Genomic DNA, 20,268 nt, shown 5'->3' with positions numbered 1-20,268 from the left:
AGTGGGAGTCGTCAGACGTTCAGGGGGGAGAACAGTGCAGAAAATCCCCAAGGTTCTGAATAGAAGCCACAAACTCCATTGCCAGAAAGCCATGGAAACAAGTGTGGGGCTGCACGTCATGGAAACTGCAGCTCAGGCTGTGGGGGGTGACCAGCCTCCACGTTCGAAAGTGGGGTAGGCTGGGGAGGGTCTGTCTGTGGGGGCGGGGAGCAGATTCCTCTCAGCTCCAGCCAACTGCTGTCAAGCTAGAATGAAGAGTCCAGGCTTGTCAGCTTATGTGATGACTTGACAGTAGTGGAGAATGAGGATTTATACGTGAAGTATCTCAATGCCTGAAAGTGAAAGTGTTAGTTGCTCAGTCATATCCGACTCTTTGTGACCCCATGGACTACAGTAGCCTGCCTAGCTCCTCGGTCCATGGAATCCTCCAGGCAAGAATACAAGAGTGGGTTGCCAGTCCCTTCTCCAACGTTGGCAATTCACTCATGGTTAATAACAGCAACAACAACCCCTTGCAAGTCAAAGCAACTCCTCTGCCAGTCGAGTCAGGTCCATGGGTCCCCAGCTGCAGCCTCTGGTTTAGGGGCTCGGGGATGGCTGGAAGTAAATCCAGTAAATCCCCCTCCTGCAGTCTAGGGGGGAGAATCCAGGAGAAATTCCAGCCAAGGAAAGAGCCCCCTCTTCCCAGAAACTAGCATGTGCCCAATGTAAGGGCAGAGAGTCCCTCTCTGGAAGGAAACATGATGCAAGAGGCAGGCCCATGGCCAGGGATGATCCAGAGAGCCCTGGGCAGGGGGACACGGAATGCCACCAAGGTCCAGGTGGGGGCCAAGGCAACCCCGGGGTGGGGAGCTTCCCCCCAGAGCCCATCCCACTGCCACCCCAGGCACCACTGGCCTGCAGTCTCGGGGGCCAGACAGCCTCTTGACACCCAGCTCAGGCAGTGGGTCTTCCCAAACTCTCTTTTCAGGCTGACACCCCAGAGAATGTCCAGAGGGGAGTCTCCTTCTGGAAAGCAGGGCTGGATTCCACAGCCTCACATGGTCCTTATTTCACGTTCCAGCTTTTCTTGCCTCAACAAATGATGATGATCACAGCCCGTCTTTATTTTGTTTCATAATGTAGCCCATGGCAATTGAAAGCAAATGTAATAATGACAAACAAACTATGACATTACACTAACACTGGGCATTAAGAATCATGGAGTAGGAGGTTGAAGGCATGCAGAGGGAATATAGAGGTCTTCTAGAAAGTGCTGTCCATGGTCTAGAAGGCAGGAGGGGGGGGGTCCCACAAAGAGTGGCCCTGTAACCATCACTGAAGGAAAGCTAATGGGGCTGGGGGAGAGGGCTTGTGGCTTCTGCCACTCTGAGGGCACCAGCCCTCAGAGGGACTGGCCAGTGGCCCCAGAGTGCCCATCTCCACTCAGTCAACCCCGATTTTGGCATTTCTCCAGCCCAGGAATCTCACAGGAATTTTCCTGAATCCTCGCAGAGCCCTGCACCCCCTTGGTGGGCATCTCCAGAACTGCACCTCACCGACCCTACTGTAGGAGGAACTTGTAAAACTCGTGGAATTCCTGGGAGAATTCCTGCCAAGAGCTTTGGTGGATCTTCACTTCATCCTCCCAGCAACCCCACGAGCTGGGTCACACTGGGCTCATTTGATTAACTGAGGGTCGCAGAAGTATTTGCATCCATGAGGCTGTACCAGTAACACTTGCTCATCCGCGGTTCATGCAAACCTTTGTTGAACGGCTACCTGGTGCTGCACACTAGGGTAGATCTTTCTAGCACTTTGCACACATGCATTTGTATTTCTCCTGACTGCTTGTGTAGCATCTCTCTTTCTTTGCCAGAGAGGAGGAAACTGCCCTGCTCCCTGCTGTGTCCCAGCACAGCCACAGGATGGGAGCTGTCAGTGTCTGTCAGTACAATGAACAGAGCCTAGAGACAGAAGGGGTGGTCTCTGCCCTCGATGGTTTTACAGGCTGAGGAGGAAGGCAAACAAGGAATAATGAGTACCTGCAAACTTTGTCTGTAATGGTGGAGCCAGGGTCAGAAGCCAGCCAGGTAAACCTGGCCCTAAACCTGTGTCACACGACCTTCTAACATGCTTAGATGTAACTATGCCATGTCCCCATCCAAGGCAGGGGTGCAAGTAGGAAGGGGTGCTGGAGGCAGCAGGAGAAGATGCCTTCTACCCTGTACTGTCTGGGGAAAGTTCCAGGGGTCCCTCTCACTCTTGCTCCCAAGATCATTACCCTCGACCAGCAGCGTCTTCGCTCGGGGACTGACTCCAGCCCCCAATAACTGTAGTAACACCTGCTCTGCTCCCAGTGGGCCCACTAAGCAGCTGGGGTTCCACCAGAACAAGAGCAGCCCCCAGAATCTCTCTGGGGGGCGTCTTAAGGGGGCTTCAGTCACCACAAAGGCATCCAACCATGGTGCGAGAGCTGTTGAATACAAGTGCAACCCAACCAAGGGGCCTCTTGCGGGGAGGCCCAGCATGGAGGCCTCCCTGGAGGCAGAGGCCACCTTCAGCACAGTAAAGATGGTGGTTTTACATCTAAACGGGCCCTGAACTTCCTCCTTTGCTGCTGTTTAGTCACTCAGTCCTGTCCCACTCTTCGCACCCCATGGACTGCTGCACGCACGCCAGGCTTCTCTGTCCTCCACCATCTCCCGGAGTTTGCTCAAACTCAAGTCTATTGAGTCGGTGATGCCATCCAACCATCTCAACCTCTGTCACCCTCTTCTCCTGCCCTCAATCTTTCCCAGCATCAGGGTCTTTTCCAATGAGTCGGCTCTTCCCATCAGGTAGCCAAAGGATCGGAGCTTCAGCTTCATCAGTCCTTCCAGTGAATATTCAGGGTTGATTTCCTTTAGGATGGACTGCTTTGATCTCCTAGCTCTACAGAATTTCCTCCTGGAGAGAGGCTAATGGGGAGGGTATGTAAGAGGCAAAAGCCAGACCTAAGGAAACAGAATAGAAATGCCCCCCGGTGCATACACATCTGGCCTCCAAGCTCCTACCCAGGGCCCCAGGCCCCAGGGGGCCACACCAGGAACCCAAGGATCAGGGGAGCCCAGACTAGGGCAGGAGTGTGGCTGGCTGGCTTGGCTGTCATCTGCTCTCGAATCCTCTAGATTTTATACATGATGTTGGTGCCGAGGGCTGTGAACTGCCATCACCGCCCGTCACTTCCAATCAAGCCCACTCACCGCCAGCCCTACCCGGGGCTCCATTGCTGTCAAGCAGCGCATGTGCCTGCCTCTTCAAAACTTCTTCCAGACCCAGTGGGGCGGGGTGTGTGGGGGGAGGAGGGCAAGCCAGAGAAGCAGAATAAACCTGGGTCCTTGCATCTCAGCCACATTGGTAGCCAGACTCAGATGCCTGGTTGTATCTGTCATTGCCACACAGGTCTGCAAATCTTTGCTCCTTGGGTCAGACCATGCGAGAGGACCCTCACCCCAATCCCACACGCCAGGAAGAGGGAGGCTTGGGCCCCAGCTCCACGCTCCCCCCTCAGCCCCACCCCTGCAACATTGCTTCCCAGGGAAACCTTAAGCTCTGCAGGATCAGGGCTCAGAGGAAGGAGCTGTGGGTGGAGAAAGAATACTCCCAGGGAGGGAGAGAGCCGAGGTACAGAGGTCTTCAACCCTGCCAGCCAGCCAGCGAGGACACCCACCTCCAGTCTGGAGATGAGCAGGGCCCTCGGGCTGGCAGCCGGCAGATCCAGGTTCACAGCCAGGGGGCTCTGTTCCTCACTCTCGCTGTGCCCCTCCTCAGTCGCCCCAGCAAAAAGTCCCTAAGGCTTGAGTGTTTATTTCAAACCCGGGGGGGATGCTGATTACAACCCGAACTTTATAGCCTCACCCTGGAGGGACCGACCTAGGAACCTGCATTTTAAACAAGTACCCTTGAGGCTCTGGATGAGAGGCAGTGATGCAGGGCAGTGGGAAGGAGGAGGGAAGGTGGTAAGGCAGGGATGGAGGAGTTGAGTTGCCAGGAGACCCAGGGCCACACCCAGCCCACGCAGACAAAGCCCTAAGCTCTGAGCGAAAGGCAGACCGAGGCAGGTGACCCAGGCCCCAGCCCGTGAGAGGCACACCATCACCCAAGGGAGGCCTAACCCTCTGCTTCCCCCTTTTCTCTTTCACTCTCCTTCTACAACGCTAACATATTCCCTCTCTTGCACTTCCTTCTCCCGATTTCAGGAAACTTCAGGAGCTCCTGCATTGCCCTAGCACCCTAGGGGCTTTTTGCAAAATGCACCTATGGGAGGTCTGCCCAGGGGGTGGGGTGGGGTCTCCCACACTCTGCCCATCAGCTCCAGTAACAAGGAAACTGTTGCTGGCCCCACCCTGAGTCGCCTGGTCCCCCACCTCAGGGGGCAACTTCCAGGGGGACACTGCCGGTGATAAGAGTTCAGGTCTCAGATATATGCTTTAATATACAGTATTTGTTTATATTGGATATTAACGCATGTATGTGGAACCTAAAAAAAATGGTATAGGTGGTCTTCTTTGTAAAGCAGAAATAGAGACACAGACATAGAGAACAAACGTATGGATACCAAGGGGGAACAGGAAGAGTGGAAGGAATTGGGAGGTGCGGATTGACATATATACACTACTGATACTATGGATAGAACAGACGACTGGTAAGAGCCTCCTGTAGAGCTCAGAGAACTCTGTTCAGTGCCCTGTGCTGACCTAAATGGGAAGGAACTCCAAAACAGAGGGGATGTATGTATAGATACAGCTGATTCACTTCACTGTTCAGCAGAAACTTAACATGACATTGTAAAGCAACTCTACTCCAATAAAAATTAATGAAAAAAAAAGGGGCACAGGTCTCAGCCCTGATGCTTCCTAGCTGTGACCTTGGCTGAGGTCCTGCTCTGTGCCTCAGTTTCCTCATCTGTAAATAGGGCGACGAGGAGACTGGTGCGAACTGAGCACCTACTGTGTGCCAGGCTGTTCTAAGGGCTTTCCAGGTATGATCTCACTCCGTCCTTACACCATCTCTAGGGCACACACACCCACCATCTCCCCATTGTGCAGACGGGGACACTGAGGCACAGAGAGGCCAGGAAAGCTTCCCCAGGTCACTGCCCAGCTCAGAAGTGCTGTGACTGACACCCTGGCTTCAGAGTCTAGGTTCCCCATCCCCACACCCACCTTGGTCCAATCACCCGCCCCTCCCTCAGTGACTGGAGACTAGAATGGGTGCTCAGAAGCCTAGTGGTGCATAATAAATGCACATGCAGTGGCAGCAATTATGATTGTTACTGTCACTGCTTGCCCACTGCTTCTTCCTCCAAAGTGGATGTGCAGCCTGCATGAGCCGGGGCAGGGGTCTCCCTGTCACGTCCATCTCCGAGGCGGTAGGCAGCATGGCAATGGGCCTAGGGACCCATCCCCCAGCCCCAGCTCTGCGGCACTTGGTCAAAACTGCATACCCGGGATCACACTTCTCCCGTCTCCAAGTTCTGGTCTGTCTGAGCAGACGGACAAGCTGTTTCTCTACGTGGAGGGATGTTGACATTCAGTGCCAGCTTTCCCCGAGCATAAGGCTGATGTGGGGTGGGGGCAGTGGGGAGGGAAATGGGAGGAGGTCCTCTTTAGCCTCCACGGGGTTGGGTTGAGCCTTGGCGGGCTTTCAACCCTGGGAGGCTGTGTGGCTGCTCTAGGCAGAGGCTGCCTGCTTCCCCATCAGGAACTCTATTCTTAGGGTGCTTTCTCTTGCTTTTAACTTTGACGTCTTCTAGAAGTTACCCCGCACAAAAGCCACCCTGCCATGGCTGTAATTTACACGTCACGTCACTTGCTCAGAGCACGGTCCACCCCCTCCCACCCACTCCTGCACACCACCTTCCCTTGCCTGCCCTGCGAAAAATGGTTTTTGCATTATTCCGAGCACCATTCTTCCACTTATTTGCCTGGAGAGAAAAAGTGAATAAGAAATCAACAGAAGAAGGGCCAGGGCAAGGCAGGGGGTGGGGGTGGGGGGCGGCAGAGGGTGGTGGGAAACTTCAGCTACATCCAAGCTTTAGAACTTCCCAGATTCTAGGCTGGGCATCGCTTCCACTCAGAGGTTCACACTGCCACGGCAACAGCCCAGCTGTGGACCAGAGTCCCAGCCTGCCACCCCACCTGCCGCGCGGGAGCCACTTACTGTGATGGTGTTTTCCTTGCTCTGCTTTTTGCTTGGTGATGAGGATCCCAGGTTCTGGAGAGAGAGGCAAGAAACATCGTCAGAGCTGTTCTCCATATTGGACATCCTTTTTCCTTCAGGTTCCCTGAAGGTGGAGGGATGGATTAAAAGCCCCGTGCCAGGGAAGTTCAAGGATGCTCCTTCAGCTGTTGTTAACCCCTAAGTCACCATGTTCTGGGAGAGGGCAGGCAGGAGCCTTCCATGCTCTGGCTTGAAGGCGAATTGGAGGAAACCTCCCAACAGGAGCTCTGAGAAAACTGCTCCAAAGCAGGTCTGCCTCCTCGTCTCCCCGTCGGTGCCTGGGAGCATTAACCCTTCAGCTGCCCTCTGCTGGTAAGCAGTTCTGAGAGCTGTCTCCACCTGCAGAATCCATCCGGGAGTAGAGTTAAGGCGGACTGTGGACCACCATCTTCTGGTACGGGATTCAGAACAAGACATCTTATTCTGAATTCCCCACCTTGTCCAACATATCACACCCTGGATCCATGTACCGTGGACTGGGGTGCTCGGCCACACCTCCTTGACTTGTCACCCTCCCCACCCCAAGAGCAGGGAGGCTGTGATTTCAGCTTCCATTCTGACTTTGGGTTGCCTTTTGGGGTCTTTCCTTTGCCGGCAAGAAGACCCTCATCCCAAGGACCACTGGGCCCACCAGACCTCGGCAGCTTGCCTCTAGACCCTGGATGGCCCTGGAATGGAAGATTCAGGATTGCCAGCTAAAAACACCACACTGATCCTAAGAGTCTACGGCCCTGACAGGGAAGGTCAAGCCTGGCTCTTTGCTGTCCCATCAGCCTTTACATTAGGGACTGAGTAGGGTCCCTGAGCAAGATGTGGGATGTGCCCTCCTGTCCTGAGCCACACGTCGAGCTGGGAAGCAGGCTGGCCCCTAAGGCACTGCGGCAGCATTGCATGTGTGTCCTGGGACTCACAGCCTTATTCTGTCTCTAGTGGGATGGAAGAAAGTGGCTGCTAGGCCTTTACAGGGAAAGGCCAGAAAAAGCATGGAGGGGCTCTCTAGCAAGCCCCAGGGAACCAACAGCTCCCATCCCCAGGCCAGCACAGCCCTGGATCACCCAGCAAGATGAGTGTCTTGTGGGGATGGGGGGAAGCCAGCCCCTTCCTCAGGAACCCAACTGCTCATCAGGCAAAATAAGGAGCTTAAGGGAGTTCCAGCCCACAGTCCCCTCACTTCCGGACTCTTCCCCACTAGATCCACAGTCAGTCCCTCACTCCCACCCAGACCTACCATGTCTGGTAACTGAAGTCCACTACTGAAAACTGACATCCCTGGGCTGTCCAGCTCAAAGGGATCCTCATACATCATCGTTTCATAGACGAGAAGATGAACTCACTGGCCTCGACATCCCGTCGAGTGAACTCGGCTCTGAGCCTCAGTGTTACCTGTTGTCAATGGCCCTTGAGCTCTGGAGGCATCAGATCAGCTGAAGACATGCCCCCTGAGTCCTCCTGACCCCAGGAAGTTACTGGCATCACCATCATTGTACAGATGAGGACACCGAGGTCTGCAGACACCAACGTGTCCAAGGACACAAGGCAGGTAAACAGAGCAAACCGACACCCAAGCCCAAACAACTCTTTCCTGCCTCCCCATCCCTCCACTTAGAAATCTGGGACCATCTCTTATTTTTCCAGGTGTCTCTGCAGGGCCAAAGAAACATCTCTGTCATCCATACATACTGACTTGGGGACTGCTGTGTCCGAGGCTGTCTGGGATGATGCTGGACACAGAGGTCACCCTCCTCCCCAGAATCTCAGCCAGGACATGAGGGCAAGTAACAGCACTGTGAGGTGGGGGTGGGGATGTTCTAAGTCTGGGTGCCGGTCTCTGCCCTCCTAGCTGTGCAGTTTTGGCTAGGGCGTCACAGGGTCCTTCGGGTGGTCTCATGTCTTTGCTGCTGGTGACCTGTGCCTGATATTTGAATGTCATATACACAGACATCACATACATGCACATATATACACATACTCACACACAGACACATACACCCTCCAGCACTCCACTGAAAGGGCCCTGGTGGAACGACATCTCAGCCACGCTGAGAACACCTGCTACAATGAAGTGGCTTCTCTCATCCAAATACTAACGGGGCCCAACCCTGCTTAGCTTCTGCAATCAGTTGCGTTCAGGGTGGCATAGCCGTAGACAGAAGTGGTTTTTAATACAATGCCCCACTAAAAGGAACCCAGGCTCCTTGGACAATCGATTAGCTCCAAAGGCCAGGTGGACCTGGAACTCCTGTGCCAGGAGGTAAAAAAAAGTGTTATACAAACGGTGTGACATAACAAAAGGACACAGACTCCAGCTCAAAGGGGCTTCCACACCCAAATTTGGGACCACTGGAGCGTTAATACGAATAATAACCTCAAAGAATTACTCCAAAAGGTGGATGGAGGAGGGGCAGCATTTTTTTTTAACAGAGGAAGGTCTATAAAACGTATGCAAGGAATTCAGACATCACCACTGGCAAAGCTCAGTGTCAAAGACTCAGGCCACAGTCATCAGGGATGGTTGAAAAGGCTGGGAGAAAAGGCTGCTAGGAGACAGAGCGTGCACATGGCCTGACACGATCACCCCACTGATCTCACATACATGTGTATGTGTATATGCATGTATTTGCTGCTGCCTTTCAGTTGCCAAGTTGCGTCCGACTCTTTGTGACCCCATGGACGGTAGCCCACCAGGCTCCTCTGTCCATGGGATTCTCCAGGCAAGAATACTGGACTGGGTTGCCATTTCCTCCTCCAGGGGATCTTTCCGACCCAGGGATCGAACCCAGGTCTCCTGCTGATGTTAAATGATTGGTCCATTGCTCCTTTATTATAATGTTCATTCTACTCTTATAAATGCTTACAAATGTCCATAACAAAAGTTTTTTTTTTTTTTAATTTCTCTTTCCTATGACTCTAGAAGGTTTTTCTCCTCTTTTTTTTAAGCTCTGCCCAGCCTGGTTTCCTGGCCTCACCTGGGCTGCTTGGCTGGCACTGTGAGGACCCATCAAGGGTGGTGACAAAGGAGGCAGTGCCTGGGAGACCATGCTTGGTCATTCCCAGCTGACTCCACAGGCCCCCAGCTCTGTGATGTCTTCTGAGCCTGGTCTCCTTGCATGTGAAGAGTCTGGCTCCCACACTCTCAGCAGGTAGAACCCAGTGTGAAACCTCTCAGTGGCTCCAGCACTACTGAGGCAAAACCCAAGCTCCTCAAAACAGCCTCGAGGACTTCTCTGGCCTCCTCTTCTGCCTTCCCCACACTTGCTAACACAGTAAACCACAGTCCCGCTTGGCCTCTATGGCTTTTTCAAAATCATTGCCTCTAAGCATCCACATACACTGTTCCCTCCACCTGGAATGCTGTTCCCCTACCATCATTCTCGACCAAGCTAAACCTCTGCTGATTTTTCCAGTCTCAGCTTTAAACAGCCCATCTCCAAACATTTCCACCACCACTTGGTCAGGTCTTTAGAGCACACACTCCCCTCCAGCCCCATCACTGCCAATATGAACATGTTCAATATGAACAATATCAACATTTGTCTCTCTCCAGCCCCAGCTACTAACCTCTATCAAGTGAAAGTGTTAGTCACTCAGTCATGTCTGACTCTCTGTGACCCCCATGGACTATAGCCCGCCCAGCTCCTCTGTCCGTGGGACTTTCCAGGCAAGAATAAGGGAGTGGGTAACCATTCCCTTCTCCAGGGGATCTTCCTAACCCAGGGACTGAATCCGGGTCTCCTGCATTGCAGGCAGATTCCTTACCATCTGAGACACCAGGGAAGCCCTAACCTTGACAAGACAAGGGCTTTATCTGTCTATGACTCAGCGCCTGGCAAAGAAATACATGTGCAATAGAACACGAGCTATTGACCAAGTAGGGAAGGAGGAGCCCCATTGAGTAAATGAGCTCTCAGAATCTCACCTCTTCCTTCATCACACACAGTCTCCTCCAGCGGGTCCCTTAAGTTTCCAAGCTATTGGTCCCACTCCCTTTCCTCTCTTCTACATCTAAAGATAACCTTCCTGGGGAACAGTTCATGGAAAGCTAAAACAGCTGGAAAGTGAGTCACAAAAGAGTCTAGGCTCTGGTGGGCACATTCCTTGCCTTCCCCGTAGCTGCATAGGGATCAGTCAGTCAGTCAGTTCAGTCGCTCAGTCGTGTCTGACTCTTTGCAACCCCATGAACTGCAGCATGCCAGGCCTCCCTGTCCATCACCAACTCCCAGAGTTCACTCAAACTACGTCCGTAGAGTCAGTGATGCCATCCAGCCATCTCATCCTCTGTCGTCCCCTTCTCCTCCTGCCCCCAACCCCTCCCAGCATCAGAGTCTTTTCCAATGAGTCAACTCTTTGCATGAGGTGGCCAAAGTACTGGAGTTTCAGCTTCAGCATCATTCCTTCCAAAGGACACCCAGGACTGATCTCCTTTAGAATGGACTGGTTGGATCTCCTTGCGGTCCAAGGGACTCTCAAGAGTCGTCTCCAACACCACAGTTCAAAAGCATCAATTCTTCAGCGTTCAGCTTTCTTCACAGTCCAACTCTCACATCCATACATGACCACTGGAAAAACCATAGCCTTGACTAGACGACCTTTGTTGGCAAAGTAATGCCTCTGCTTTTAAATATGCCATCTAGGTTGGTCATAACTTTCTTTCCAAGGAGTAAGCGCCTTTTAATTTCATGGCTGCAATCACCATCTGCAGCATAGGGATCAGAGAGGGCTAAACTCACCATAGTATAATATCATATAAGAAACGAATTGCCAGTCCAGGTTCGATGCAGGATACAGGATGCTCAGGGCTGGTGCACTGGGATGACCCAGAGGGATGGTACGGGGAGGGAGGTGGGAGGGGGGTTCAGGATGGGGAGCACGTGTACACCCGTGGCGGATTCATGTTGATGTATGGCAAAACCAGTACAATATTGTAAAGTAATTAGCCTCCAACTAAAATAAATAAATTTAAATTAAAAAAATAAAATAAAATCACCACAGCCCTGGCAGGCAGGCAGGGGACAGGCTTGGTGTGCTTCTGCCAAGGCCAGCATGACTAGTCTCAGTCTCTGATCCCCTAACCTCCCATCAAGTGGGTCCCCCGCATCCATCACCCAGGTAGCTCGCCCCAGGGCTGCACACTTGCAAACTTCCACTGGGTGGCACCAGATTGCCATCACCTATGCCCAGCCTTTCAGGTCTCCTGGAGCAGGGGTGGGCACCCTCGGGGGCTGCAGGGCACCCAGCCATTCAGTTCCACCCATGATGGTTACAGACACATTTCTGGTTTCCATGAAGATTACACATGCCCCATCCCCAACCTGCCCAACATTCTCATTTTCTTGATTAGCTTTCTCAAGGAGGGGCAGCCAACAGGCAGTAGTAAAAGAGCACAAGAGAGGTGTGACAAGGTACTGTATCTACCCTGACCCAGCATCTCAAATGGCCATGTGTTCATTTACTCACTCATTCATTCATTCACTGTTTCAATATTGTGCGCATGCTCTATCAAAGCCGCTCAGTAGCGTCCAACTCTTTGTGACCTCATCGACTGTAACCCATCAGGCTCCTCTGTCCACGGAATAGTCCAGGCAAGAATACTGGAGTGGGCTGCCATGCCCTCTTCCAGGGGATCTTCCTAACTCAGGGATCGAACCCACATCGCTAGCCTCTCCTGCACTGGCAGGTGGATTCTTTACCACTGTGCCACCTGTAGTATTAGGTGATGACTGTCCTTAATTATACTTGACAGCCTGGGATGGGGGAGTAAACACTGAGCTTGCTGACGTGCGCTTATACGTATTCTGAGGACCATTTATTGGTAGTGCTCTGTAAATACCAACCCTTCTTAACCTATTTCTATGACTGTTCTCTGGTGCCTTTGTGGACAGCCAGCTCTGCAGGAACACAAACACTTCCGCAGCCTAAAAGGCTAACACAGTGCTGCAAACTGGTGGACACATGTATTTTGTTCTCTCCATGTGCTGCACTATTTATTTTTGTTACTCTGATGATACCTCACCTTCTGAATGCTACCATCCAAAAAAGGAATACATGGGACTCCACCTGTCCTGAAGCAGCGCTCAGGCCAGGGTATCCAGAGCTGATCTTTCCTGCATCCCCATCACCTCACCTCTAACTCTTTGTTTCTTAGTTCTCATTGTATCTGCTGTCTATAAAAGTAAAAGGTGTTTATTTTAGAAAATTTTTAAAATTCTTAAAAGTCTAAAGAAAATAAACGTCACCTTTGACTGAGTTTCTCAACCTCAGCACCCTTCATCTTTTCATCTGGGTAATTCTTTGTTGTGGGGCTGTCCTGCACCTTACTTAGTAATAGCCCTGGTCCCACTGACTAGATGCCAGTAAAACCCCCTGCCCAGTTGTGACAACCAAAATATCCAAACATTGCCCAATGTCCCCTGATTGAGAACTGGACAGAAATACCAATGCTTGGGTTTATTTTTTCATCCAGTCACGTGTCTTCATATATGGATAGACTTCCTTCTCCCAAACAAGATGGACCATAAATGCAGCTTTGGGACTTCCCAGATGGCTCAGGAGGTAAAGAATCTGCTTGCAGTGTAGGAGACAGGCAGGAGATGGGGCTTCGATCCCTGGGTCGGGAAGATCCCCTGGAGGAGGAAATGGCCACCCACTCCAGTACTTTTGCCTGGGAAATCCCATCAGTAGAGGAACCTGGTGGGCTACAGTCCATGGGATCTCCAAAGAGTTGGACACAACTGAGCGGCTGAACATACATACATATATGCAATTTCGCTCTGCTTTTTTCATTCACTATTATGGTCTCTGCATTTTCTTAAATCAGTACATTTTCTCCAGGAGAATGTGTTTCCATGACTGCATGGTACTGTTGGCCAGACAGACGTTCAGTGCCATTATCCATTTTACCCATCCCGTTACTGGACAGTTAGGCTGGGTCAAGGGCTGTATGCTTGAGTGGACAGCTTTACACAGATCAAAATCCCCGCGAATATTCCAAGAACAGATGTCTGGAGGGAAATTCCTGGGTCAAAGTCTTAATGGCAACACAATGTCCAACTGCCTTCCCAGGAGGTTATACAGATCAGGATACATGTTGCTTTAAATGATTAAGTAACAACTTGAGAGTGTTTCAGGATGGGGGAGTCATGTGTCATTAGAGAAGGAAAGAAGAATGACGGGGGCTGTTTCCAATATCCTTCCTAAGTGCCTCTCTAGCTGCTGAGAAACCACCGCAGAACTTGAGCTGACAACACTCCACAGTTGGGTGGCATATGAGCTTCATTTCGAACAGACCGACAGGCTGTGTTGAGAGGAGGGCTCCGCAGGAAACACACAGAGCCAGGGCTGTGACGTGTGCTGTGAGCAGAGGATGAAGGGGACACACATGTGCTGCCACGACTGACTGTGCCCGGATGCTTGCCTGTCACGACAGGGTCCCCCTACCTGAAGCAGCAGCATCCCCTGGGGGCTCGTGAGAAACAGAGAACCTCAGGCCCCTCCCCCGACCTCCTGAATCAGAATCTGCATTCTAACAGGAGGCCTGGGGTGATTTGTCCATCCATCAGTATGTATGGAGCCTCGCCTCACCCAGATGTCCCAATTCTCCTCCAGAGTTTGAACTGAACTGATCTGAGCCCAATGCTCAGCTTCCTAAGACAAGAACATAATTAGGTTTCTGAGGTTTCTCACCCCATATACCCAGGTCGGACGACCAATTTGCATGTCAGGACCACTATGGACCCTCCGCTGGAGTTTCCTATGGCTTCGCCCTGTCCAGGCATAACTCACCACCTTTTGGGTCCTAACACGTGCTCTCATGCCCCTCTCGCCTGCATTTCAGCTAAGTGTCACACTGGAGCTGCTTTGACCACAAGGGCTTTCCTTCCGGGACCAGCACACAGAACCCACCGCTGTTGGCAACAAGCCACCATTGTTATTACATCACCACCACCACCAACCTTGGGGCCTGGCATCTTAAGTCCTGAAAGGGTTGGTCTGGAGGCTTCTGCTTAAGGACATCTTGTGGACAATTCATAGATGGACCAAGTAAGACCCATCCCCAGTTCCTTAGACAGAGCTTAAGGCCACTGGAAGAACCTGGCATCGAGTCCGGTCTGACCATCTGGTAACCATGTCAACCTGCTCGAGTCACTTATCTGGTCTGAGACTCTATGACCGCATCTGTAACACAGGAATAGTACTGACACCTTCCTACATTTGTACAAGTGTCGGCTGAGATGACAGGTTGGGAATCTTAAAACACACTCCCATGTCCTTCTATCCTGCAGCTGCCCCTCTCTGGATGATCAAATGTGACAAAATGTTTGACTCAGTTCCACTCTGGGTGAAGTCTGGGGGTAGGAAAGGGTCACGCAGAGAAGGAAAATGGCCTGCACTCACCCATATTCTTAAAGTGTTGGGAAATCTGGACTCCATTAGGAATCCAGACAGCAGGATGGAACCTTCTGCCTCAACACAGAGAGGTTATAATCCCATCCCTGTCAACCCCTCAAAAGCATCCACAACTTCCAGAGACTTCCAAGGCAGTCCAGTTGTTAAGACCCCACATGTCCACTGTAGGAGGTTCGGGTTCGATCCCTCAAGCCGTGTGGCATGGGCCAAAAAAAAAAAAAAACAACAAAAAAGACCTACTATCTTCAACTTCTAGGGAAAACCAAACCACAAGCACACCATCTCTCTTGCAATCATGGTACACTGGAATGACCTGGATACCAACCTCTTCCTACCTGCGGCAGGACTGGGCTATAGCTACCTGGACCCCTAGAGTGTCCCCATTCTAATGATGCCTCCCTGGACCTACCTAAGGGCTGCCCCTACCTCCCGGAACAGGGCCCCTTACCTGGGAATCACCGGTGGATTTTCGGACACTCATGTGGGCAGTCTCGGGAGGGTGCGCTGGGGTCCCTGACGTGTGGTATCCATTCACTGCGGGGACAGAAACACCACTCAGATGCTGCTGCACAGGCCACAGACAGGCCCCTCCAACCTTGCAGACCACAGTGGGCAGCTGCGGCCCATTCTCCCACCTCATTGTCTGCCTCTGAGGGGTCTTGCACAGCCAGGACCACCTCTCTGGCTCTCACTCCTATCTGTGGGGCTGGAGATGGGTTGAGAGCATCTCCCAAATGCCAGCACCCAACTACTGATCTCTTGGGGGATCTTTTTGAACCAAAGAAAAGAAAGATGCTCAGTAGGAGGAGAGGCATCACAGTCCGAGAGGCATCACAGTCCAACAATCATCGCCAAAAATAACCTCATCGGCCGTGATCACTGGTGCGGATCAAGGGTCCAATCTCTCCCTAGAGTCAGGTGGGGACACCCTCACCCTCCTGCAAATCATCGCCCCCTCAACAACTCCCCGCCCAAGGACTTCCTCCCTGAGGACCTCCTCCCCCTCCCCTACTGGAATGTCAGTTTAATGACAAGAGAACTGGCCTCATGGGTTTCTAGGAAATTTGGCTTTGCTAATTAAGAGTTAGGGGATCATATGACAGCCTTCATGAGTCCTGGTTTTGCTAAAATTAAGACGAAAAAATATTCAAGGCTCTAAAAGTCTCTCCCTATGACACTCACTCATGCTCCCAACATGAGCTGATACTCCTGCTCTTCAAAGGAGGATAGGGAGCCCTGGTCTGCAGTATTTGCCAATTTCTATGGCCTCAAAGCTTCCAGGGGGCCTATTTGAAGCCCCCAACACTGCTGCCTGGTCCTGATATCACACATACACACTGAGGCCCACGAATCCTCAGTTCCCAGAGGCGGTGCTGCCCTCTCATGGATACAGTTATTGAAACCTCAGCTTCTGCATCTGTAAAATGGGAGCACTTCTACCTAGTCTCCAAACCCACTCTATTGGGATGAAAATCCACACCTGCAGAAGGGATCCGTTAAATTATAAAACACTTCATGAAAAGAGAATGGATGAATTCTCTTTTCACGAAGGTCCTTAATCTAGTGGCCTTGAGCCCCAAGCTTGTATGATCTCTGGACACCAGGAAAGCCATCTTCCTGACGCCCCAGGCTTTGGAGGATTTGCTACAACACATACACTGCAGGTCAGCCTGAAGAAAGATGGACACACTGATGTCCACTCGTGGGTCTTGCTGCCACAACCCAGCAGAGAGGGAGGAGGTAAAGAAGGAGGGACTATAGTTATGACCATTTGCCCATTCTTAGGGCAAGGGCCAGGGTCAAGCAATGGGGTGTGAAGGCCACGCCACGGAGAGCCCTTTTCATCCTGGGGGTGTGTCCCCCATTCTCCACCAACTGCAGGGAAAAATTCAGGGCACCTGTGAGCAGAGATGCACTCAGCAGATTCCCGGGGTAACTGGGTCTCTCCCGATCCGACAGTTGGCCGGGTACTCTGGAAGAAGGGTGGGCACAGACAGACCAGGACAACAAAGCACTGGCCACACAGCTGGGGCCCAGGGCAGTGGCTTAGGACCCAAGAAGGAACAACAAGTTAGGTTCACATGGCCAACCACGCTCCTGGTCTACACTCAGGGCCCTCAAGAAGCTGTTGATTCTATCCAAGAGTCCTCTAGGTAAAAGGCAGGGGTGGGGGGTAGGATTCCAAGGGCATCACTGAACACTGAGGCCTCAGAGGACAACCTACTCAGGTTGGCACAGGCCGTGACAGCAATGGCAGACTAGACTGGATAGATAAATACTACTTATGAGGCAGTCATAACATTCCAGAAACTTAACTTCTCAAGGAGCCCGGCACTGAAGTGGACAAAACGCAAACGCTGGAGAATTCGAACGCAACAGTAGGAAACCTTAATACTGCTTTCAGTCTAGGACTGATTTCGTGGACAAAAGTCAGGATGTGGAATGTCTCAGTGATTTAATTTAAACGGCTGATTGAACTAGATGGATTAAACATTATACCCTATAAACAGAGATAATCTCTTTTTACTGAGAAGCCATGGTACATTAAAAATGTTGGGCCTATTTAAGCCATAAATAAAGTATCAATAAATTGCAAAAGGCATAAATAACACAAGACATATTCTTTGACTGGAAAGCAATAAAAGTAGATAGAAATAATGAAAGAACAGACAGACAAGGTCCCTATCTCTCCCCCTACCCTGACCCGAGAAGCTTAGACATTTAAGAGAATGCCCTCTTAAAAAATAATCTCAGGTCAAAGAGCAATTTCAAACTATAATTACACAATATTTTGAAAATAATGAAAAATAACATATCAAAACAAATGGGAAAGGGCCTGAATTATATTTGGAGGAAAATTCATAGCCTTAATTATTGCATTACCAAGGCCAAGAGAATAAAAATAAATGGACTAAACATTCAACTCAAGAATTAAGAAAAAAATTTAAAAGCCAATAAAATTAATCCAAGGAAAACATGAGACAAGGATATAAATATGGTAAGAGAAAATAATAAGTTAGGAGACAGGATGATATTAGCAACTCTGGCTGGTTGAGGGGTTGAGGGGTAGAGAATGACAAAGATAAAAAAGGCAGATCAGCCTAATTTGAGAGTAAAAGAAGACACAATGCTTAGAATTGGGAATTAGACTGCAAACAGAGACTTCTTTTTTTTTTTTAATGCAAGAGATTTGATCTATAGTTCTATGCTAATAAATACAAAACTTTCCATGAGATTCAAATGATCAAAATGATTTCAAAGAATACCAGAAATACCAAAACGCGTAAAACATTTGAAAAAGGATCTCCCTGTCAAAAGACATCAGATCCAGATGGTTTTATAGGCAAAGTCATTCAAACTCTTGAAAGAAATATATAGGCCCAGAGTGCACAGTATAGATACACCTGGTGACTTTCTCAGTTTATTCTACAAAGACACATTGCTGATCCTAAAACCCACCAAGGACAAGAACAAAAATGGAACCAGTTCAGTTGACTACGAAAATGAAATATGAAAGCTCTTACCTGAGCAGGCCTTAGTTTAGAAGCAGTCACTACCTTTAATGCTACTGGGTGCTTGTAACCCAAGGTGGTCCCCATCTTCTTGAGGGCAGAGTCTTTCTGATCCCCGCTTTCTCCCACAGCACCCCCCCAAAAGTGCACCCTCAACATGCCCTTGTCCCGCCTGCAGCCTCCCCCAGACTGGCGGCCCCCACGCTAACAGCAGCCAGGAACCATCTAATGCAATGGCATTTGCCCCTAATCCATCCCCTTGTTCTCGCTTCAGTTTTGGTCTGTCAGCGGTTGGCTAATTACCACTCATGTCAAAACAATTACTGGGAAAGAAAAACTAATTTTCCATTCAACCATTTCTTCCCATACAGCACCTCTCCTCTGACACCCTGTCTCACTGCATTTTACTCCAACGGTCCCCACAGCTTCATCCTTGGGGATCTGAACCGTTACAGCTCGCCTGAGATGGTCCTGATGGGCATCCCCATGCCGCTGGGCCCCCTGGCTTACTGAGGGTGAGATCAAAACTGAACACGGCCAGAGGTGGGTGCTTTAGAGGCCTCCAGCCTCCCAGGGGTAAAAATGAAATAGAATATAGTCAAAGATCACTCATAACCATAAGGACCATAATTCAGTTGGGGATGCAAGAAAAAAACATATATAAAATAACAAATTCAGCTGTTTTTAAGATAAGAAAAGGGAACAGAAAGCTCTATCTAGTAACTTTAGTAACTTCAAATACAAATAGAAACACACACACACACACACACACACACACACACACTTCATTTCTCTTTATGGGAAGTTAAACAAAGAGAGGGCTCTCTACAGTGAGAGAAGGGGGCATATAATTTGTAGAAAGGAGAAGTCACTTGCTGGTGGAGGGGTGGATAAAGAAACGGAAATAAGACCAACAGAGAATTGCCAGCATCATCTGCGGCCCAGAACTCACCCCCTCCCTATAACTCTGACTCCATTCCCCAACTCCAGTTTGCCATGTAAGATGGTTTATCCTCCAAGCCCCAATGCCCACGTCCTGTTCTCTAAGACACCCTAAAGATAAGACTTAACTCTTCCAAACAAGAAAACCAGCCCTGGACGCCTCCTGCAGGTGTGGCTCATCTCCTTTTTCTCTGGAACAAACAAGTAACTTCTTTCCTCAATGTAAAGCCATCTGGGAAGCCCCTGTTCTGGAAATCCTTCTCGCCTCACTCCTACGACATCTGAACCTGGAAGAACAGGGTATCTCCCCAGGCAGGTGACAACAACCAATTCTGCAGGACATTCCTTGTAAGTGACCCGCAGTGAAAGTAAAGGGCAGGATCCGACAGTAGGCCTTTTTAAAATATGCCGATGTGCTCTGTGAATCTCAATCAAGGCAGCAGCATGGCAGTCCCAAGCTTACAAGGACAAAGAACCAGGATGGGGGGTGCCAGGAAAGCAGAGGTGCTGTCATGGAACCCACTTTGGGAAAGGCAACTGGGGCTGTGGGAAAAAAGTAGGTTTTAAGTCAGGTTACCGAGGCAAATACCCACGCCAGATTGGTGGGTTCCATCCCTGCCTCGCTGCCCCACTATGCCCTGTGTGGCCTTAAAAGGATGCTCTTCATCATATTCACCTTCCCAGGTGTGTGCCACATTTGGCCAGGTCTGTCTAGGGAAGAAGTTTTACATTTATAGCCCTCTGGTCTGGAAATCCTTCTGTTCTTGACATTTCTGTCTGACTACCCAGTCCCCACTGCCTCCCCGGTTGTCTAAGATGTAAACTGTATTCCCCCAAAGAAAACTTACAATCTATGTGTCTATGGATGTGAAAGGTTGGAAATTTGAGTCTATTGTCCTGGTTATCAAAGGTTAAACAGGCCTTTGCAAGGGCCCCAGGAAAGGAACACCAACAGGGGCGTGTTTCTCAAGGAACAAGTGGAGCCCCATGACCTTCCCCTGGGGTCAACAGTGATTCCTAGTTGAGAACCTCGGAAGCGCTCTGGGTCTGGCAGCTTGTAATTCTGCAGTGGGCCAGGGTCTCCACTTGCTCCTATGTGGGAGGGAAGGGCTGGCTGGGGCTTCCTGATCTGGAGAAGATGTGTTGGGGGTGAGGCCTGGGTTCTGAA

The 20,268-nt window shown here is 50.6% G+C and overlaps 1 protein-coding gene across 18 annotated transcripts in view; it reads right to left on the bottom strand.

Moving 5' to 3' along the window:
* GAS7 (growth arrest specific 7) overlaps nucleotides 1-20,268 on the bottom strand; it is a 212,698-nt gene that overhangs the window by 34,533 nt on the left and 157,897 nt on the right. For 13 of the 18 annotated variants that reach the window (XM_055576521.1, XM_055576529.1, XM_055576533.1 and 10 more), the window contains 2 exons: nucleotides 15,095-15,180; nucleotides 6,184-6,237 (listed from right to left, as the gene is read on the bottom strand). In XM_055576521.1, coding sequence (XP_055432496.1) covers nucleotides 6,184-6,237; nucleotides 15,095-15,180 — 140 coding nt within the window. The remainder of the gene's footprint in view (nucleotides 1-6,183; nucleotides 6,238-15,094; nucleotides 15,181-20,268) is intronic. The other 5 variants (XM_055576526.1, XM_055576525.1, XM_055576527.1 and 2 more) reach the window with 1 other exon arrangement.

The sequence above is a fragment of the Bubalus kerabau genome, chromosome 4 (assembly GCF_029407905.1).
Source record: "Bubalus kerabau isolate K-KA32 ecotype Philippines breed swamp buffalo chromosome 4, PCC_UOA_SB_1v2, whole genome shotgun sequence".
Lineage (NCBI taxonomy): Eukaryota > Metazoa > Chordata > Mammalia > Artiodactyla > Bovidae > Bubalus > Bubalus kerabau.
The sequence above is the reverse complement of the archived record's forward strand: the minus strand, read 5'-3'. Positions and strand labels throughout refer to the sequence as shown.